At 40.3% G+C, this 23,618-nt stretch overlaps 1 protein-coding gene and 1 long non-coding RNA gene across 3 annotated transcripts in view; one reads left to right on the top strand and one right to left on the bottom strand.

The window, feature by feature from the left end:
• Positions 1–23,618, bottom strand: part of LOC124175283 — a 51,845-nt gene that overhangs the window by 12,031 nt on the left and 16,196 nt on the right. For both annotated transcript variants that reach the window (XM_046555357.1, XM_046555358.1), the window contains exons 3-4: positions 14,216–14,377; positions 1,223–1,417 (exon numbers count right to left, since the gene is read on the bottom strand). In XM_046555357.1, coding sequence (XP_046411313.1) covers positions 1,223–1,417; positions 14,216–14,377 — 357 coding nt within the window. The remainder of the gene's footprint in view (positions 1–1,222; positions 1,418–14,215; positions 14,378–23,618) is intronic.
• LOC124175289 lies at positions 18,910–20,131 on the top strand. The gene is made up of 3 exons (XR_006869136.1): positions 18,910–19,228; positions 19,314–19,545; positions 19,638–20,131. It is a non-coding gene; the product is annotated as an uncharacterized LOC124175289 (long non-coding RNA).

Genomic DNA, 23,618 nt, shown 5'->3' with positions numbered 1-23,618 from the left:
AGTCGCGATAGCCGCGGTTACGCCGATAAGTAGACGAGGTGCGGATGCGATAAGGGCGACAGAAGGCTGTTGGACCGACCACCGAGATCTGTGCCGAAGGCCAAAGATTCGCGGCTTGGCTAGATCGAGACTTCCTCCGCGATAAAGTTGCTGGTACCGTTGAAACGGCAACCATGAATTACGTTTGTATAAAAAGCCGCGAAACGGTGGTTAAAAATCGGAAGGCAAACCGCGAAACGACGCACTGGCAGAGTTCTATCTTCGATTGCCGTTACGCGGCTCAGCCTTCTTATCAGAGGTTATCTATTAGGAGCAAATCTTTATTACCCTACACCTAATAAATAAAAAAATATTACAACTCGGTATGTTAAGATGATTTTCACGGTACGCGGTGAAACATGGGAAAAAATGATTGTGATAAATCTTCAATCCTTGTTATTATTGTTAAAACTTACCCAAAATATGCTAGTTTTTGAGGAGTTACACGGGTTTGAAAATTTCGTTTTACATTTTTTTTTTTTTTAGTCTCATAGTACGACATGTCAAAAATATTTTCCCAAAGTTTCAAATCGATTGGAATAAAGGTTCAGGAGAGAGAGAGAGAGAGAGAGAGTGAGAGAGAGACTTTTTGGAAATTCCTCTCATTAGACTCGACCGTATATCGTTCTTTTCTCAAAAGTATATTTCTCAAGTCGGTGGAAATTTTGCACACCTCTTCTAGATAGGATTAACTAGTAATTCGACGAAGGTTTTTTTTTTCTTCGATCACAATTTATTTTACAATGCAATACATGGTGTGGATTTTACCGAAAATTGTACTTATATGCATACGACTCTGCTAAAAATTCAAATTTCAATTCTTTTTTTCAATCCTTCATCCAACTACAAGTTTACTCAGCTACCAACAGAAAATATTTGGTTTTTTGTTTTCAAATATAGCTAGCACGAGTTATCGTGTCCACCGCAAAAATACCGGGACCAAAATTTTTCAATGCAAATTTTATGAAATATCGTTTAAATATTCTTCTTTCATATGCCGTAAGTTTTAACAAAATAATTCTTCCATTATATATATATTTTTTTTTGTTAAATTAGAGAAAATATGCTTTTGTATTAAGCCTTAAAGGTTCTCACGATGTTGAGCTCAAGTCATCAAAGTCAGGAGAACTTTTGAAATTTTTTTACTCTTTTATGGCAATGACGGTCGTTTGATGATGCGTACCTGATTTGCGTGTGATAGGTGGGTGTTGTGTGCTCCGTGTGGGTGGTAAGAAGTTCGACCGGACTGGTGGCCATTGTGAGATGCGTGTTAAGGTGATCGTCGAGGTCCGACGTCGGTTCGAGCAAAAGGACGCCCGGTGTTGACGGGCAAGGCGTCGGTTCAAGAAGTGATACCCTGACTCGTTCTCGGCCCTCGCTGAAACATATCAAAGCATCCCATGCATACGTTGTAAGAAAGGGTAGGTAAACAGTATGAATAAACAGAGGATGAAGATAGCCGATGCAATACGTTACGCGCATCGATGAGAACATCGACGTTTTAACGCGTAACGTAAACGGTTGCGATTACACCGCAGAGTATAACTTCGAGTATGTATTCGATACCGTGACTGTTGAGAGACAAAGTGACGTCAGTATTGAGATTCCACAAATCAAGTAGGTACGCACGTATTTGCGCTGCAGAAATAACAAGCGATACGCGTGCGTGATAACGAGAGGTATAAGTGCTGAAAACGTCGAGTAAAGAAAAAAAGAGAAAAGAAAGAAAAGGTCGCCGCTGTACGCAAAAATCGTCTTTGTCCAGTCATAGCCGGCAGCTTTCTTATCTGTATCGTAGGAAAGGTGAGACCATTTAGCGGGTCTCGCATGTGAAGAGGGAAAGAGAACTTGAGTGCATTACGGACGCACGCGTACACCCGATGTCGCTGGATCTGGTTTGCGGTTGGGGTTGGGGCACTTCGTCGCATCGATCTCGTCGTCACGGCGCCAAGCTGCCCTTATTTTATCGGTTATACGGTCAGTAGAGTTTGTATACAGAAGAGGGAAAACCGATGGCGGATTGTCGCACGGAGATATGTATCCATGTCCGTTCAGGCAACGTCGAATGGTTTCGCAAATTTTTCTTATTATCACAGCATATCGTCGTGTCGAACTTCGGTCGAGCCATACTTCTCACCGAATCGACACTTCGACGCAACTCTGTCATTGGCTAAACAACGTTTTGAACCGTAGTCGTAGACGTTGGTGAATCACATCTGAGTACCAAGCGATAACAATCTCAAGCCATTATTTGCTCGAAGTTTACTCTACTCGTGCAATTGAGAATGCCAAGCACTCTTTGGTTTGTAATATGCAGAATAGCAATGTCAGGAACACGCGAAATTAAACTCGTTGAACATCCTTCGGAGACGTGAATCGCGTGACAAACAGTGTCGTGTTTTCCCATTGACATCAAGATTATCTGGACCACGTATCGTTTTGACTTAGACTTCGACCGATATCACAAGCTTCTGAGTCAGGGCAATGAACGGTCAAAAGCATACGTTCCATCGTCAAAGTATAACGAGTAACATTGGAGAACTCTGCGGTGTAGCTATAAGATTTTATGACTCCAGTAACGAGCTAGAACCAAGTCCCCGAGTTCTTTGTTTCTTCATACTTGAATATTTGTATTGCACGATTGTTCTTCATAGAACGCGTGAACACCGCTGGCAACTATCCAAAGTCTTTCAGACACTTCGTTTACGGTAAATCCTATAGTGATCCTAAATACGAGATACAGCTTGACTTTGAGCTGTGGCGACTGTTGGCAATGAGAATTAAATTACCCGGTCGAATCTCTAATGCGCATGATGTACTTACGTACGGAGTCGAAAAAAAAAGATAAAAACAAAACATGGAGTCCAAAGTTTAATTGAACGTAAGACAAAAAGAGCTTCGAAAATTCTGAGGAATCAGGTTATAATCGGAATAATTTGCAGGTATGCGAAGTTTGTAACAAGCCCACAAGTACGCCCACTTCAAGCTCATAAATCTAAATTCGCCTGCCTTCTGCGACATAGACGGTGAATAATTAAAGAATTTGTTACCGCAAGAGAGATTCTCTGAGTCACGGATTCCTCCTCGCAGTCACTGTTCATTCCCAATCACAATGTGCGAGATGAATTAAACGAGTACCAGAGCGTGACGGTTGAACGATGAAGAAAAGGGCCCGAAGCCTGTACGTATAAAGATAATCTTTTTCCAGTCTGGCTTTGTCATCGCCGATATAAATGAATACCTGGAGGATAAGGACGACAGTCGATTTGGGAGTTGGGAATTTGGATTCCGGCTTCCACTTTGGATTGAGCGACACTGTCAACACCCACGCGAAGCATTAAACGAGACGACAGACGACGCGGGGTACGAGCAGTGCTCAATTGCTGCAATTTAGATTACATCATTCGAGTTCCTCTGAGACAGACTCTGAGATGGTCTCTTTCCTCTTTCCGTTCCTTGCCCCGTACTCCCTCACAGTCCGTTGGTCGTCGATGTGTTCAAGGTTCGAGTACCAGTTAACGAATTTCAAGGACCATCGACGCCGTTTGATGTTCAGATCGGCGATAAGGAACGAGCCCAGCGCAATTAAGCCTTGGAGCATTGAAAGATAACAGTCCAACCGTCTGCGGAATTTCGCTTCTAATGAGCCGAAATTGAGATCAAGTGCTCAATTCCTCATCCCATCCACTCGACGGTTACAATTAGCATCTTCTGCACTCGTAATGCATTTATGTAGGTAGGTACATTGTACACGGTCACATCGGGTTGCACCGTAGTGACGAAAGCGCAGAGGCAAGGAGAACCCTCGGTTGCCAGCAGCGACGATTACAGATGATAGCTAGGCTAGATTGACGAGGAAATTCAATTATACCACCTTGAAAGATAGCCGGCAAGATATTCCCCCTCTCCATTAGACTTAGCCCGTGATAGTCGGAAATTCAGCGTTGAGAACCGTTATCAAGTAGAATCACCGGTACATTCACACCATATGCTCAAAATATTTGGAATTATACATCAAACGTTCACCAGTACCTACAATGCTCGTGGAATTCTGCGAATAAATTATCCTTGAGGATCAGGTGTTAATTGTTTAGAAATTTCCAGACGGTCTCTTTCACCGTCAGAAAACCCAAAGTATCATGACACTTCAAATGAGCTCGATTTAAAGAACTATTCATTGTCTTATGACGTGACAAAAGAGACGTGAATACGTATTTCTCACCATCCTGATCTTAGATTCGTTCGAAAATACCTTTCCAACAACATTCAAGTACGTTTCTCGGGTAGTTGTCAACGGAATGCGAAGCTTACGTCGAAGCTCGTGCTCTAAAGACACTGAAACATAGAGACGCATGCGAACAGGAAGCATAACGTTTGCATATCTGCATACCTAGCGAGCAAGATATTCGACCTTGAGTTACCCAGGGCGTGTCTAGGCCACAGTATAAGCTCACAGGGGAATGCGTCACGTGCCGACATGCAATTATCCTTGTCCATTGTCCTTGCGTCACATCCGTGCACGCGTGCTTTATGTCAAAGGCACCGTCAGTGGTGGTGGACAGGCTTTGGATCGTTGCCGGGATGAGTTGGTTGTCAGGTTCTGTCAAACCGAACCAACCGGCTTCCGATGATGTAACACCTGGTATCCACACGCAGAGGTATACATATTAGACGTAGAACCGGAAGCCAGCTGTAGACAAACGGCCAACACCTGTAGGTGTGATCAGGAGAAGTTGGATCCACCACCAATGGAAGAGAGTCAACTCCGTACCATCATTGGGCGTTGTAGGTGCAACCTGAATACCAAGAAGAAGATCAGAACAAGACGAAGACCTCCACGACGATGTGGTCGCTCTTTGCAATCCATCTCTGGATGCTCTCAATACGCGAGAATCAGCTCGCGATGAGTCGATAAGTCCACTGAGGGGTTTACTTCTAGAGAGGTGTAAGAAGGCTCTACCCAAGTGTGACACCGCAGCAGTATCTCGACTCCGGTGGATCATTGGATGGGAAGACGAGAAGATGGCATGGCGGCGTTCGTTAACCGTACAACATCGGTCTCTCCTCTCTTCTTTTCTCTGGCCAATGCATCTCTCCTCTGGGTTCGTGAGTCCGACGGCACCGAAAAACTGTGAACAGAGGCATGACTCGAATCCTGTCGTGGCCTCGACCGCTCTCCATATCCATCCACCGAAGGGGGAAAGAGGAGGACGGGTTTTGTGACCGTAGGTAGTCCAAAAAACCATCTCCTGAGCGGTTTGCATGACGGTGCTGTGCTCTCTCCTCGCTCCTCTGCATATATTTTATACACACTTTCACGTGTACGTGTACATATATTCATTCGCCTGCGTCGTGCCGCGCGCTTCGCCAGAGGTTCCTTTCTCACTGCCAGTCAGCCACAGCCGTTCGCGCAGCAGGCGACTTCGACAACAATAGATGTCATAAAAGTATCTCAATAGTTACCTTCTCTGAGCAGCAAAAAAAAAAAGGACCAATGGATATAGTTGTACGGATATTATGCACGGATAGTTGTTATCGACTCCAAAAATCATCCAAGAGAAATGGGTGATGATTCAGTACCTACAATTTTTGAATCTGTGGATTAGGCACACCGGTATTCAGATGATTCCAACACTATAATGATAAATGATGATCGCGTCATTAATTTATTTATTCCTCCATACCACCGGATGCTTTGAAGAAAAATTAGTTGTGGGTATGGAATCGCTCACTCACGACCAAGATTTATTTATTCCTGACAAATATAGAGAGTCTGTAGTTTAATCTACGTGTCTGATGGTACACATATACGATAATATAATGTAGGTATAACACGGGTATAATATTAATCATGCCGGCGGTCGATTCTGCAGCATCAGTCAGGTCAAAAATAACCTCCGATAAAATGGCTTCGGAAGTTCCGACGCGCGTCAGATTGAACGACCAATAAATACTTGTTAGATAGACCCCCCCCTCCCGCCTCCAGGCGATTGTGATCAACAACAATGAACTTTGATGCAAATTAGAACGTCCAATATTCGATCAACTTATAGTGTTCGCATCGGAATGAATCCTTCCTCTCTTTCTCTCTCTCTCTCTCTCTGGATGTTAGGTGTAGACTATTCTAGATTAATTCCTTACTTTCCATTAGTGGCTGTATTACATTGTGATGTCTGTATCTCTCTTGATCACAGAGTAATTTTTCTTGTAATGCTACATTGCCACATTGTCTAATATTTTCGTGTACATAAATATATCTATCTATCTGTCGATCCATCTATTTCTTTAATGTTCACATGTGCGCACAGAAACGTTTGACGAATGCGACGAATGACGCAACGACTCAAGGTCCACGAGCATGAGGCAGGTAGGTGTACACAATACATGTATATACACACATTTGTGTACACTATATATATATACAGAACGGCGTGCGGATCCAAAAGCGTGAATGCCGTCATCGCGGTAAATGGAAAACGGCCCGCGGGCCGTTGCGGCGTCATTAGAACCGGGCACACAAAGAAAAACACTATACACCAATCCTAAGCTCATCCTCGTTCCCAATTTCTTATAGGTAACCAGCCACCTACATAAGGGCCGAAGATTAGAAAGTCTACGGTGAAATCGAATATCGATGAAAACCAAGGCGCGGCCCTAACGTCTCGACAATTGCAACTTCCTTCCTCAGGCCATCAATGATACACACAATGGTTGGATAGACTCTCTTCAAGTTTTATAATGCACTTTTTCTACCCTTCTAAAGGGCGTGCAACGTCAGCCCAGTTCCCCAGTTCCTACATCTTCAAGTCCGGAAGGACGGGGTGGGATTTGTGACATTTTCTTAACAATGGGTCGATGACTGTCGACGAGCTTTCAAGAGCGGCACGAACCTTTCCCTCCTGTTATCCGACCACCCTATACTCCTTCAAAACGTACTTTACACCCGCTCTAACGACTTTACCCGTACTCTGTACGCATGTAGTTGTATGGTCATTATTATAACTAACCGACGGCGTAAACGGTTGCACCGAAGATACGGTAAAGGACGTAGCATTCAACTCCGTGGGTCGTTACTCATTATTGCTGATTTACCAGGAGGACAAAGTTAACGTAACGAAACGTGAGGGAAATGTTATAAATATTACGCAATTTTTGGAACGACTTTTATAAGGAAAAATCGGTAACAAACAGTGTTTTAAAGTAAGATTACATTTTGTTTATTTTTTTATCATTGTATACTATTTATCATGGTTTACTAATTTTCAGACATCCCTAAAAGTGCGAAGTAACGATTCTTCCTAAACATCTATCATTACAGTCTTGTAGAAGTTATGCACCGATTCCACGTAACGAAAAATTATGAAAACTTTGACAATTTTCAAAGGATGAATAAAACTTCGTTAGATGGTTGAGAATCGGATGAATGAATATTGAGGCAAAGTCTGAGGACTATGTTGACGGTATTATTCTTCACTCAGCTTAGCGCTCATCGTAAAATTTGATTACACACTTCTCCAAGCTCTCTAAATAACACGGACAACGTAACATCGATATGAGGAGATCGGAATGTTGGATCGGTATCAATTTTCTTTTTCAAAAGCAAATTTCATTCATTATCAAACGTTTTCCGTAGACATTCGATTATACAACTTCAAAATTATCATATATGTACGTTTTGACTAACGGATGTGATGTTGCAATTGTTGTCTTAACGGGCGTAACGTCACTTTAACATTATTAATAATTAGAATTCTTCCTTTCAATGAATAATGAATCCAACTTACACACCCCAGGTGTATACTGTATACTTTATACATATATACCTACACACCTAGGTAAAGTAACGCCCTTTTGAAAGCGTTCAATATCGGCCGGTGGCCGGGAAGACCATTAACGGTATGTGTCGAGGATACTGCACGTGAGAAATACAATACACCTCAAGTGGCATGAAAGTTGTCGCAATTTCCGTGCTGCAAAAACATAAATGAGGCAAGAAAAAGTGTACAGAACGAAGAAAAGCGAAGTCGAATCTTTTCCGATCGATCGTCGAACGTTTATACAATACAACGAAATTACGCATCGCTTTCAACAAAATCATGTTGTACGCAATGTATACAAAAATGCGAACAAATTATTCATTAGACTCGATGCAACTAGATGCGCGTGGAAAAATCATTAGAAAAGAGTTAGATTCAAGTCGAGTAAATATGAGGACGTTACTAAATTCCTGAATAAATTTCCAGCGTACATACAAAAAAAAAAACAGTTTTAACATCGTCAGAATTTTAGTAAAAAGATTACATAAAATTCGATCTCTCAGTACTTGGGGAAGAATAAAAATCCCGCTGAAAAATCATCAAGCAAGAAATTTCCCTGAATCCTTAAAAATTCCTCTTCTCTGATATCTGACCAACAGGTGAAACGTCGGTTAACACCTTCTGCGGACTATTTACAACGAAGATAATTTACAAAACTGTACCGGGTTTTGATAGCGATCTGTTTTTTACCATGAGCCAACAATGACATTCCTCGTAAGCAAGAAGCTCCCTTTTTCGCCTTGTAGGAGGAACGAGAAACGGGAGAAACGGGAATCCAGGAAAGAAAGGACAATGAAGGGGTGACCGAATTGTGTGTCAAGATGGCGGGTATCCATGGCAACCTTGCAGTGATATTTCACGCGTTTCAGTAACACGGTTCCGTCCCGTTCGTTTCAACCCAACGAATTTTTCCTGCCCTCCACGAATTGCTGGGGCGAAAAAATCCCCAGAGGCTCAAATTATCAGGAAAAATAAAACTCGAGCCGATTCGTGAATTGCATATGCTGAGCTTTTATCCTCAAATCTGACAGCCCTGGACATAAAACACGAAATTCGAAGGAAGGTTTCCGGCAATAGGCGGTTGGGAACTGGCGTCACTTTGGAAACTCGAACCCAGTTCATTCTTTCTATTCCAATAAATGGAATTTTCCCGAAAGTTATAGGCAGGAAATTGATATAACTTAAAATTAAATCCAACGATGTATGAAAGAGTGAGAACGCAAAGCGTGTAAATTCAATGATGGCGAGTATCATCAGATAACTTTCGGTGAGCCTGCAGGCCTGTGGCTTATGCATATAAAATACGTTGTACCGACATAACTCAACGATACCGAATGAATAAACAATCAGAACATATGATACCGGAAATACGAATTATAGCCCTGAATGTAAAACAACTCGTTCACTCTCGTAAATTGGAGAGCAATCGAGTTGTTTTTTTTTTTTGTCGCTATTGTATAAATAAAAATCTCTTCGTTCTAATAATTAAAAAAACCGATAATAGCATCCCACATACCTCAAAGAAGACGTAACGATCCTAGTTTCGAAAAAACTTGAAATACTTCGACAAGAAATCCAAAATCACTGGAACGGTTCGTTTGTTGTTTTTCTTTCTTTTTTTTTTTTAATCGACACTTTCGGCCTGTAGATCAGAGAGACGATGTTTTTCACCCGATGAATTCGTCGGTTCTTCGCACTGACCCAGAGATATTAATTTCGCTGGGATAAACAGGAGAGAACAAAAACCGAGGAGCCGAGGGGTCAGAGTCAAGTTTTGGGTAGGGGTGGATGGTCAGAGAGAGAGAGAGAGAGAGAGAGAAAGAGAGGGAAAAGGGGCAAGAGGGGGGTGGGGGGTGAGGGGGAGGGAAGAGGAAGGAAAATATGAGAGCACACGAGATTAATCGAGCACCGATGCAATACTACGTGTAGCAAGTATCGAGAAGTGTATGGTTATAATATTGCGAAACAAATTAGCGTATCGACTGCTGAGAGAATGACAATTTTATTTTTTATTTTTCTTCTTCGTGTTCTTTTTTTTTTGCACAAACGATTATTTTCTCCTTATCGCGGTGAATTTTTACACGTACACACTAACGAAACGCGCGACGTTTGCTTTGGCGAACCGAGGGGAGAGACGGGGTTCACAATACGACCACCACGTACAGCGTCAAGTCGGACCTGCAGGGTCGGACTGAGGCTCTTTTGCTCCGTAACGTTCAACCACGCCTGCGTGTTGTTGATGCTTCGGAATTTGGCCACGCGGCGCCACCTCACGGTCTTCTACGTTGTACGTACCCCACCCTTCTGTTTGATTCACGTCTATGGACGCATTTTCTTCCTCATCTTCTTACCTCTGGCAAGGAGGATGATATCCCAGTTTGATATCACAGATTCGATTTCATTTTTAATACGTTATAGCGGATTGAAAACTTAGCAACGCGTCTCTCTTTTTTTTTATAAGCCATTCAACACTTCAACGGGGTAGAACCATCCTCCGAAGTAAGGCATGTAGAGGGACGATTTAACAGTTTCAACCACAAGAACATGGTATTTTTTTAACCGATCGTACTGGAAAATTTTTCTCATAACGAGAAATGAAAAATGTAATTTTATCGATTCAGAAACAGAGAAAAAAAAAAAAATACTTGGCGCTTATAGTTTTTAGTCAAATACATCATGTTACAAAAGATATCAAATTGGAGAGATCTTCCTTGTGAGAAAACTCTGAATCGACACTGTTCTGATGGTCTTGGAAGATGTAAAGCGTTAACGAGAGGTTGAAAAGACAATACCGAGATTCTTCTACTTCGAATTAATCAACTTTCGGTAGTCTAACGAATAAACGTCAAAATTCCGACGAGCCGTTCACTTGCAAATTATAAACTGAATGTTTCCAATTAATTTACTTTGATTTCGAGTGATTTCTACAGATTTTTACCTTGTTATATAATTTTTATTCGTTTTCAATATTACCCCTGATTTCTACACGATTTTCATTGACTTCCGGATTCGATAGAATCACAAATAATGAATTGATATTATTATTGGGGTATCCATAGAAATCAATAAAATATTATTGAATTCAAATCATTTCAAAAAAATACTCGGTCATTCAAATTTTTATGATATAAATATTGATTTTCAGCTATTGAATTGATGACCTCGTTAAGTGTGTATGGTATATTCCCCCCCCAAGACTTGAATAAAAACAGGTTACACTGTCGAAAAAACAAATTTGTCATAGTAAAATTAGTAGCTTTTTCATACTATAGAATTAATATAGACCCTTTACCCTCCGTTTACCGAATCGGAATCTGATTCAGCTCTTTCTTCATTCATTCTCGAGGTAGAAACACGATCATCGTAAATTACCGATGAGTTTAATGCTGTATATCTAAAAATATCGATCTCCACGTATCTGAAACGCAAAAAAGGGTTTAACAGTCCCATTCTATACGTAATTCTGATCGAAAACACTATAACAAATATTCCTTTAACGCAGAAAAATAAGATAATATATTACATACGTCAACGTCGAAATCGACTAGGACACCCCCTTAAACGAGTTTCAGATAGACGGCAGGTGAGGTATATTATATCGCAGTTCGGAACGCAGTCGTGTCGCTGCCTGATCTAGTTCAAACGAAAGTCTTAATCGAGTTGAAACCCGGAGGATATACGTGTATATACATGTATATATGATATATATATATATATATATATATATGATATATATACATGTATAGATCCATACAGACCGACAGTCGAAGTTTAATTAAATTACTATAAACAAGTTTGTAGAATTCCGTGTTATAGAATCCGGAGGACGTTGCGCAATCCTCCTTCCCTGCTACTCGTTTTTCTTCTTCTTATTCTTGTTCTTGTTATCCTTTTACTTTTCCAATAGGTGTTTGATTGAAAAACTTCTCTTTACGTACAAATTTTTCTTTCGCGATCTTGCCAACGGATATTCAAAAAATAAATTACATCTCTTTGTAATGCGAGTTTTATACGTTACGTAACAACAGCAAAAAAAAAAAAATATATATATATATATTGAATATAATTACAAAAACGCCGAGAGATAAAGATAACATAGTTTTTCTTTCTCTATTTCGCATGCGGTAATTTTTTTAAAGAATAGAATAAAGTATAGGAATTCTGGGGTAAAGAAATAAACGTTAAGAAATAATCTATAAGGTATAAATCGAACAAATTATACGATTGAAAAAAAAATCCTTCGGCATTTTGAGTGCATGTAATCCGGCAGCGAGTGAGTTACGGCTTACGGGTTTAATAATACAACCGTGTTATTTACAATCGTGAATCATTCGTAGGTATACATGTATGTAAAATGAACGAAAGAAGATTGGCAGCGCGTAAGATAACGTTGGTATTTTTCGAACCGGTTCTGTTGCTGGTTATGATGCAGGCTCGAAATACGTGTGCAACAACTCGTAGACCCACATGAAAAGCGTACAAATCATCTTCTATAAGATATCATAATATCGATACCAATAACAAATATACTCAACACCTATATCCATCCTTTATTATTATAATCGTCAATAATTTATTGATTATATATTATAATTTAATGTTTAATAATAATACGAAGATTCCTTTGAAATTACGCAATAATTGGTTCGCAAAATACGTGTGCGATTAGATTTAACTCCAACTGATCGTGAGATCTACTTTGTTACTTTGTATAGGTCGAAGTAAAGATATCGATGTAATTAATACCTTACGTCCAATAAGTAATTACGTGCATAAAGTCAGTCTGTAATACGCGATTACCTTGGTCGGAGTGCAACGTGCCACGGTGATATGAAATAATTGATTGCACTGCGTCTTATTGAGCAGGAATAATCCTTGTTTGCAATAACGAAAATAGTCTTCACATTTGAATAGTGAAAAAAAAAATATATATATAAGTATATTTTTCCCTTTCGAGTTGTGTTCATTTCGTAAATTTTGTTTATCGTCAGAGGGTGAGGAGAGAGAGAGAGAAAGAAAGAAAGAGAAACGATCCATCGAATTTCCTCGTCTACAATCTATAATCTATATATAATACGATAATGAACGATTATTACTGCAGGAGTAAATATGTAGGTCATTTCTTTATTTTTTAATGTCCTCTTATCACTCGTGTCCGATATGAATTTATCAACAGATTAATCGAACCATGAGTATTGACCACCCATTATGCCTCAAAAATGAATACTTCAACTTGTAAGAAAAAACAACAAACAATAATTCTTGTTTAGTTAAGCGGCAGAAGAACAATCGTTGCTCTGCGCATGATATTTAATGGCAGACGAATTGCCGTAATGGAATGCCCCATATATATATATAATATCCATGCAGCATGCGATGTGCGCAGCCGTTGATTTTCTCCCTCCTGACCGACCGACTGACTGACTGACTGACTGACTGACTGACTGAACGATCCATCATTTCTCATCCGTCATCGTGAAAAGTGGGACAAAGAGGGCCTCATTCCACGTGATTCGATATTTATAACGTCTTTTCACCATATTCTCTAATTTGTATTCTTCGTTCAACAGATTCCTCAAGTATAATGATAGGTGTAATTATTGCCTAGTTTTCTTTTTTTTCATTTAATTATTTTTGTCACAGTTGAAAAATAAATGTTTCAATTAAATTGTTCGAGATTTTGGTGATAGATTTTTCCTAGACAATAACTTTTTCAGCTAATTGATGACATTTGCATCTAAAGAATTCCACAGGTTTTTTATACTGTATCTTATAGATTTTCACTCACTGAAACCGGGAAAAATACTGAAAAAGATCCATCACGTCACGCCACGTTTTTTTTTTTTTTTTTTTACCTCGTGTTTGTAGCTTCATTTAGAGTGAAACTCTCGTTTAATTCGAAATCCGATATCCGATTCGTGATTCTAAAAATCCTATGCAAAAAAGGGATTTCTTACTTCCATTTAATATAAGTTGGAGCGAGACTCGAGAATAAATACAAACAGGGAAAGAGAAAGTGGAAAGCGTAAATCGTCTTCGGATGTGTACCAAAGAGAAAAAGAAAAGGTTTCAGAGGCGAAAAGAATGAACACGGAATATTAAATACATTTCGTAAAGAAATTGTTTTTTTAATTTTATAAGAAATATTGTTTAGTTAATTGTAATAAAACGGTGGTGTCTTTCATTATTTTTATGTGTTTTTTTTTTACGCAAACACCTTGTATTTTGCAATAATACTGCACGCGACGGAGGAAAATGGCAGTAATTTTTGAATTCGGCAAACTCGAAACATAATATTTACCAAAACCCATAAAAATTATTTATTTGCAGACCTGTGTAATCCTCATAATTATACTTACTCGGTTTCAGGGGCGACGAGGAGAGCCGCCGAGCCGTAGGTGTTCGGTGTTGGTAGTCGTCCATTGTGCTCGTGAAAATGGTTATTTTCCGGCTCCTCTTGGACGGGTGTCTCATAGACGAGTGTCTCGACCATCGATCCTTTGCTAGAGCCAAAGGAGACCCTGAAATGCGGACAGGATAATTATAGCTCGATGATTTAAACGTCAAAGAGACGAACGGCGAAGGAAAAGTCGAATAAAAGAAAACCTTACAAATAACAGAATCGTTTGAGAATTATTTTTTCAAGTTTAATAGGATAAACTGATACCGAGTAAATGCGGTTGGCTCATCTGTGTGATACGGCACTTGAATAGGCAAAGTTGAGAATTTTCTTAGAAAAATTGCAGATTGCCGGTGATTATATTATACGTATACATGTGTATACATATATTCAGGGGTGAAGGAAAAACGTTTACATAGAATCTCTATTTTTATCCCGATTCGTTTGTTATTCTATTCCAAAACCTTTGGAACTACTTGCTTATGGCTTCTGGATTTTCGGTCATTGAGAGAAGAAGCTGAATAGTGGATACCGCTTTTAAAAAATAGAAAAAGGAACAAAAAAAATATAGGGTTCAACGATGCGTTTTTAGAAAAAATCGATGTTTGGAATCGCTGAGCTAGTTCAAATAAACCGCAATAACCCAAAGCATACTGAAATTTTTTAAATCCAACGCAAAGAAAATCGTTAACAATTTTCAAAGAACTGTGATTTTCGTTAACGATAAGCGAGGTTTTGTCAATTTTAACCCTTGGAAGCGTACATTTTTGTACAAAGATTGTCGACGTCACTGATCTCAAAAATAGGGTCAATCTGAGAAATTTTCAAAATTTAAAATAGCGGATCAAGTATCAGCGAACAGGATCAATTTTTATATTTTCAGTCCGCCATATTGGATCCGCTATTTTGAATTCTGAATTTTGAAATTTTGACGTCAGCCACGTTTTTAACGATCCCAGAAACCCCAAGATTACTGAGTTCCACTTGTCTAGTCCGCATAACCTTCCCACAACTACATTTATTCTGTAAAAACAGGTATTTTCAATCCTTTGTTTATTTATAGCGCTCGCTATATTCGCGGGATAATCATAATTCCTCTTAAAACATCAACATTGACATCTGCAAGGCCCGATTCCGCAAAAAAAAAAAAATAAATAAAAATTGCCAGCGACATCTCAACAATTGAATGTAAGTCTGGAATAATCGATTCTAAAAAGTTGTCTCATACGTGGATCGAAACGATCGAATCGAACATAAGTTGCAAAAAAATGAGTCAAATCGTCATTTAGGGATCGTCATTCGAATCTGCAACACCCGTCTCTAACTCAAGTCGCTGGCGTTCTCTGGCGGGAAAAGTCGGAAGCTGTCGAAGCGCGGGTGGGTGTCAAAGTCACGTGACTTTGCGGCTCGACACGTGGCCGAGTACGTAATTTGTCAACTCTGTCTCTGCACTGTATCGTCTTCCGTGCGTCCCCCGATGCGCCAGTTTCGGGCTGCAATGAGCTGCAATGCACTAATCCGCCGGACGCGATCCGAGTCGTGTAATTAAACGTTGCGCAATCCCGGGGCAATTAACGCGGCCCTAATTTGAATCCGTCGCTGCCAGATCCGACGCTCTGCGATCTCACAACTCATCAAGATTAGAATTTGCAGCTACAGAAATTTGTTAAAAGGATAGTTACTTTGCTAAGGAATTGGAGATTGCTTAGTTGATGTACAGTTTCAATTAGTTATGCGATATTCAAATTCAACCTCGAATACAATTTCTTTTATTTTCAAGTAATTTGAAAGACAACAAGCGGCTTTAGACTGGCCACGAGCCAGCCCTCGAACTTCCCATTCTCACACTGCAGGTTCCAAGTTTATACAGAGAAAAAAAGGACAATATCCAATTCGAATTTCGAACTACAAAGTCAGATTCGTGATCAACGATTTTAGAGCCTTCGGTTACTATTTTACATGAAAATATGACGTTTTTTTTAAATTTCCAACCACTATAATGGATCCGACATTACAAATTTTGGAATTCTGACCTTCGGTTCGTTATCGGTGACCCAAAAAACCTCACGTTACCAATTTCATTCAAATCCATTCAGCCATTCTCAAGATATCATTTTTATTTTATGTATTGGAATTTTGTTATTTAAATAATTGAGAAAGTACTAAACTGATCAAAGCCAAAATCTAATCCCTGTATAATCCATGTTCGGAATCTATGTATACATACCTATGTCTCGATGCATTATTCAAGACAGTAATTGATCTTGTCGAGGAAAAAAAAAAACATTGACAAGATCCTCGTTACCGTGATTTACGTATTTGCAAGAAATGCAAACGAAAAATTATTCTTCGGTCAAACAACTGTAAAAAAAATGCAAAACAAAAAACTGTACAGTAATTCAATGTTGTCTAAGACAGAACAAACAACTTTGCAAATCAATTTATGTACAGAAAAAAATCCATACCTTTGTAATCATTCTTCTCAATAACTGAATTCTTTAAATCAAGCCATAAAATAAAAGTTTAGTTTTCAATCAATTCGACTTTCGGAAATTGCGTGTCACTTTGAGACTTGAAAAAGAATTCGTGGAATTTTCGAGACTTTGTGGGATTTCATCATCAGAATTCCATTCGTATATTCTATAAGACTCTACGATATTGCACAAGGATCCTTACGACATGATTTTCACCGGATTTCCATTCCACTCCATGTGATTTCATCAAATTTCACAAGCTTCAAGATTCCACTGATATTAATTCCGATCATGAACAAACAGAAATATTGAAACCACAGTTGCAAAATAATTTAAAAAAAAATCTGTTTCAGCGAATTTGTTTATTGTTTGAACGAATCCTCAAGTACCTATACTTTTTTTTTCAAGCAAATTTGGGATGAAAAGTTGTTTGCAGCTTCAGTATTTTCACTTTCTAGGATTTCTATAGTAAACTCATTGTCCCTTGATTTATTTGATACTCTATTACGTTCGACTAAATCGCAATCGAACTGCCAAAAAGGATCGATTTCCAAGTCACGAACCTAGAAGAAAAGGCGACCGTGGAGTTTGCAAACCGGTCGGGTTGGAGATGAGACTCGTCCAGGGCCGGCGACTTGTAATTTTTTCAGGTATGGAGTTCGTTGTAGAAGTGGGAAGGAAAGGGGGGTTGTTCATTTGCTTTATCACAGTTAAATGGTATTTTGATTAACGTTGCATCTTTGGATTTCGAAACATATTAACCTCGTTTATACATAATTGTTCAATAAAACCAAAAGTAGCTTGAAGTTCAACATTTCACTTATTCATGACGGAGACTCGATTGATCTCTGTCACCATTTTCCCCCGAATTCAAAGTATCGCTGTGTCAATGAATCTAGATACCATTATCAATCAAAGACATGAGTCTTCAACCTCTGTAAAATGAAAAAATGTCCATACCGCAATGCGAGACGATTCTGGGACGAATGGATGATTCTCTCTCTCGAAAGAAAAAAGGAATTAAATTTTTGGATGCAATGTAAACGAGTAAAGTATTTTACAGAACATAGATACGCAGAAAGTTCGAGGCAACGAAGCTAACTGACTCAACAATAATCTTGGAAAGTTTTTAATTTGATTCCATTCGAGTCTTCGCCTACCAATAACGTCCAATCTGCAGTTATGTTTCCCCACTTTTCCCAGGCGTGGAAACTCCATACTCAGCACACATCAAGAACGGATTACTCCGACAATAAGGCGACGGCGAAGATTCAAGATTGCTCGAACCCTTCCAAAGTCGGCAAGGAGCTAGTTACAAGGCATCGGGCGATTCCATCCACGTAGAGGACGACAACGGTGTTGTAGGGTAGGTCCGGGTCGTTCGGGTTGGAGGTCGGGGTCGAGGTCGAGGTCGCCGCCGCCGAGACGAACGGTATCGAGCGGCGGGAGCGAGTCTTTCGCGAGGGATGCTTTGCAGCATTGTTAGCGTCTCTCCTCTACGTGTGTATAACCAACGACGACGCCACCACTAGCAGAAATAGACGAGAAATTTCGCCAAACTCAGGCACGTATCTCAAGTAAATCGTGCCCGGGTCAGGCTTCATCTCGAACCTGCTTTCGTTCCAATATTCCCACATTCCCCAACCCCGAGAAAAAAATACACGTCGAAATGAGTTCCGGGGCAACAATATTTCTCGAGAGATATATTTATTGGCGATGCGGTGACTTCAACTCGTCGTTCTTCATTATTATCTTTTGTTTTTTCTTCGCTAACAATCGCGTGTCTATTTTCATATTTGGCTAGGACTAGACGGACGTATAGTTTATAACGTCTATAACATACCGCTTCCCGTTTATTATTTATACACACGTATACCTACGCTATAAGATATTTAGAAACTGCACGTCATAGAAGTGTACGAAAGGAACTTTCGCGCGCATTAAAATTTGGCTCGGTTCCCGGGACCGATCGCATCATTTTGCGGTATCCTCAACACTAAATATAAATGCTTCACTTACTACATGCGGATACATGCTCCGCATGACCGTTCTTCTTTTATATACCCCCACTACGTATAAGAAGTCAACGATCACTTGTGGCATAAATTATTCAATTGACTCTACAACTGTCAACGGTCATCTCATTTGTCATAAGTATACGCAAGTATATGAGCTTTCAGGCATGTGCATGATGATGATGGTTAAAAAAGTATATTGTAACGAGTTGAAACCTTGAACAGTTTGAATAAAACAATAAACATAACAGATTACACCAAGCAAAACCACACCCTTCGAAAGTGGATACGTCATGTTTTTGAATGACGTCATCACCGTCCGAAGTATTCTTCCTCAACGGAATCATTCAATATTCCATCGATTAGTCGCAACGTCTGCGGTCGTCAGCAACAGCTCAGGATATCGGAGAATTGGATTGAATTTTGGTCCGATTAAAGCCTTGAACCAGTATTGGTCATCGGTGTTTCAGAGACCACATGTATGTACGTTTAATCATTCGACGAAGGCTCAGAGAGAGAGAGAGAGAGAGACGGAGAGTTTTAAATCAATCAGGTTGCTTTGGTGCAGGTAGATATCATGATTGTAAAGGTAGAGCGAGAGAGAGAAAGAAAGAGTAGGTAGTGCAGCCCGAGCCCGAACCGACTGTTCGGCTGGTTACAGCCAAGTACCTGTGCACCACATGGATAACGATATTCACGCCTGAAAGGTCAAAGGTTCCGCCGATCGCAGCCTTTCGCTTCTCCTCCACCCACGATTTGGAACGTTAACAGTAGACATCCAGCAAAATCAGCTGCAGCAGGTATAAACGTACGAGGATGTAATTGGTCAATGGTTCTGTCCCGAGTAGTATGGGTCATTGAATCAATGGTCACCGATAATATACATTTATAGGTACGTACGTATACCAACGCAGGTCTCTGTCAGCCATTATAAACACGGTGTATCCATCGTCGTAATTTATGAACGCGTCCAAGTGTGGCACACGCCTTTACCCGACGTATCTGCCTCTATGCATGCGTACCGTACGTGTGGCTAGGTACTATAGTCGATGGTGGTGGATGGAGGGACGCGTGGGAGTTCGAGGCCACGAGACGCGATCATCGCGAGAAGCTTTACGGACACCCTCATGCCGCATGTCTGACGTAACTGATGGACCCTCTGGACGAGTTCGTTTCCAATATTTTTTTTTTGGAACGAGAGAGAAGAGAGCAGACTTTAGTTTTTGTCGATAGAATAATTGATGAAGTTGTACTGTTACATACGCTGATTAATCTCGAACAAATATTGCGATTTTGAATCAATCAGATCCATACGGTAAAATCATTCCGTAAAAATTGTAGATTGGTTTCTCGACTATCCTGATAAAAGAAATGATAGTTTCGAAACGATTTTGTTATACCAGATACTTTTATAATTGTGTGTGTTTCTTTTTTAACACCCGGACTTCCAATCAGTTGGAAACGAAGCCTGAGATTTCGTTCGATTTAACAAACAGAGTAAGTTTCTCTGATTGTGCAGAGACAAAGTGTCCTTCTCACAGTCGAAATGATATCGAGTTACGCCAAAGTGGTGCTCGTCGTGTTGCAGCCTGCATAGGGTAGGAGGTGTATAAGGTAAGGTGAGACGGTTGTCCACAGGTTTGTCCCTGACCCGACTGCACGATGGGCGGTATTAGTGCAGCAGCGTGAACGTCGCAACGATCAACCCACACTGTGAAAATATTATATGAAAACACAGAGCGCACATGACTTGGAACAACTGCTTATAGAATCGTCCGAGACCAAATCCAATATACATATTTGTGGAACACCCGTTAAGCTGTAGGTACCTTAGGTTGTATACGATACCTGTGTAACACACTGTATAATGTCCGCGTGCGCCATTGGTACGTGACTAATTATACACCCCGATCGTGGTACAAGTAGTGGTAAGAATTTGCAAAAAGGGAGAAAGAATCAATGTGACCTCGTACCTCGTCTCTCTCCCCCTCTTCGGGACGGTGTTACTATTTCGCCGAAGGAGTTTGACGAGTGTGCTGCAGCACCTATACACTCCTCTATTATACATGAGAACGAAATTGGCGTAGCTAAACGAGCAAAGTATAATTACCAGCAGAATTTTTAAATGGTCGTCAAGAGAGATAAAAGAAAAATAAGAGTACAAGTTGGTGAAAAAAATAAGTAAAAAAGATACGTATCCAAACCAGAATTAGCCAGTACGTATGCTAGATGAGTGTGCAGGCAGGGTGTAACGGATAGACACATACCTTGCTTGGAGTGTATACATAGGTATATAAAGTAGGTGCAAGAGAAGAAGACCGTGAAATGCACATAGCTCTGGCGGGTATAACAGCTACCTCTGTTACGCAACGTAGTATACATGTATATAAGATATACATACATTATGGCATGCACGTAGACAGACGTTTAGCTTCACTCGGTTGAACTTGTTCAAACTATTCAGAAACACACGGCACGCTTGGCCTGTGGAGAAGGGAGAGGATCCAGTCCGAGTGCACAGTTTTTACAAACTTTGTGTATACATAGAATCTTCAAACGGAATTCATAAACATCGTGAACCATTCGAGGTTCGTTCGATGCATGGGAGGATTTTCGTAAAAGGAATGACGAGATGCGTTACGATCACTGATCACACCTGGCACCACCAATTCTTGACACAATAAATAAGAAGATAACCTTTGCTTGATGAAAAAATTCGCTCACCAAAAAATCTGCCTCAAGTATGACTGACGGTGATGATGAGCACCGGCTTGCCGAAGACGGTCTTGGGAGGGAGAAGAAGGAACTATAACTGGGTCCAGATCGCGACTCCTTCTCTCTCCTGATGCTACGTGGCAAGTAGATATACGTATACCATAATGTTCCCTTTCCGCACTGTAGAATTGAGAAACTAGCCAATCAGAAATAGCGATTATGCGTGCAACTCGTTACCACGAGTAACGCCAAGACAGAGGCGCACGATTATCCTCCTCTCTTTTCTCCGAGATACCGCAAGACGTAGCGGATTTCGGCTGGGGAATAGATACGGACCGAACTAACCGCTGGTTCGACGTGCTAATCGAGCACTCTGCGACGACAAACTATAAACTCGTTTTGTGATTTACCAACCTAGCGAAAGCTATAAATTTTACTCCGCAAAGTCTCGTTGATTCGATTTATATGGAAAAACGGAACTTGTTTCTGTCAATACTTCTTTATAATTCATTCCATTACGAAATACAATGAAGCCCATTATTTCCCATGGTGATTTTCTTACAACAGAACGATTCTCGTACGATGAGACAAATCCATAGGTGGGCAGGTAAGTCTAGCGTGTAATCAAGCTTTGACTGCGTCATATCGAGTTACAAATAAGATTGGAAATCCGATCTCCTACCGGCAGCATGCATGGTTCTCTCCTGCGTTTCTGCTCCGTCGATACATCGCTCGGGGTTGGAAGACGAGTGACTAATGAGGTGCTTTCAAAGTGCAGGATTACACTCCATTATCAACTTTGGATATCTTGTTAGTAAGACGTTTGTAATATTTGACTACCTACCCAGAAGCCCACATATTGAACAATGGTGTGATTGTTGACTCTATAAGCCTATTTCTAATCACTTGCCTTCCAATTTACCCAACACGCGTAGGTGTCAGCTCACAAAAGACACCGGATCGCGTTCGTTCACGCGGCTGAACATATGTGTACCAATTTTATACCAACTCGAGCGAGAATTTCAAGTGTGAATCAAACACGCGTGAGTGGTAGTTGCCACGTGTATGTTTGGGCCCTTCTTTTTCGACGACGGTCGCCTGTTGAACTTTGTTCTTCCACTTCTTCCACTTCTTCTTCTTTCTTACTGTATTTTATTCGTCGTTTCAACCTCGCATAAAATTGGGCAACGATCACGTAATGTTTAGTCTACCGTAAGTATGTATAAATACGGACCAACTGTACGAAATGTATTATACCTACAATACGGAGATGACGGGGTTTCAGTTTTTGGTAAAAATGTCACGCGTTGACGACCCCGAAACTCGCTGCGCGGAGCTCGTATAATATGTTGAGAAACTCGGGTGAATAATGTACCCTGATACAATCTTCTACTTTTTTGTGTACATTTAATAAGCATTGTACATACACCTATACTACTCGCACACCTATCGAGGTGTCTGCCACACTCTTCCAGTATCCAGTATACCTTCTCACAATCAGCGAGTGTGCTGGTTCATCAAAGTCGAGAGCTAAACCACTTCTTATTTCTTCCTTTCACCCGTGACGACGACGTCACGCTTAGTTGTTATCCTAACTTCACACGCTACATATTTTTTCCCGTTTCAGCCTGCAACGAAGTCACCAAATTTTTCATTCTCTTCCCGTTTTTTCTCAACCGTAATAAAACAATATTTTTCCGTGCTTTGACCGTAAGTTCATGAACAATAGAACTTGTAAAATGGATATTATCAAGAGGAACGAAAACAAGGTAAACATAACCAGACTACTACAGTGTTGACACTTGAAATAGTATATTTCAGAGCTGAACAACTGGCAAATCCTATTTCGCGTTCATATCATCCTATTATAGATCCCGTTCTTCGGTAGAAATGTAGTCCTAGTATATCGACCTGCAGACGTACCTCGGCTTCTATATTGTGTCAAATTTCAAACAGCAGACCGACAAGGAGGTTATCTCAGGTCGATCTCTCCGATTTGATTTCTTTTGTAATATGTTATAGTAGACTAAGAACTGAGCGACTTTTTTATCCGCTATTCAACACTTCAAAGGTGTAGAACCATCCTCCAAAGTAAGGCATTTTAACGGGCGGTTTGGTAGTTTCACCCACAAGAACGTAATATTTTTTAACCAATCCA

This window comes from Neodiprion fabricii, chromosome 2 (assembly GCF_021155785.1).
Source record: "Neodiprion fabricii isolate iyNeoFabr1 chromosome 2, iyNeoFabr1.1, whole genome shotgun sequence".
NCBI lineage: Eukaryota > Metazoa > Arthropoda > Insecta > Hymenoptera > Diprionidae > Neodiprion > Neodiprion fabricii.
The sequence above is the reverse complement of the archived record's forward strand: the minus strand, read 5'-3'. Positions and strand labels throughout refer to the sequence as shown.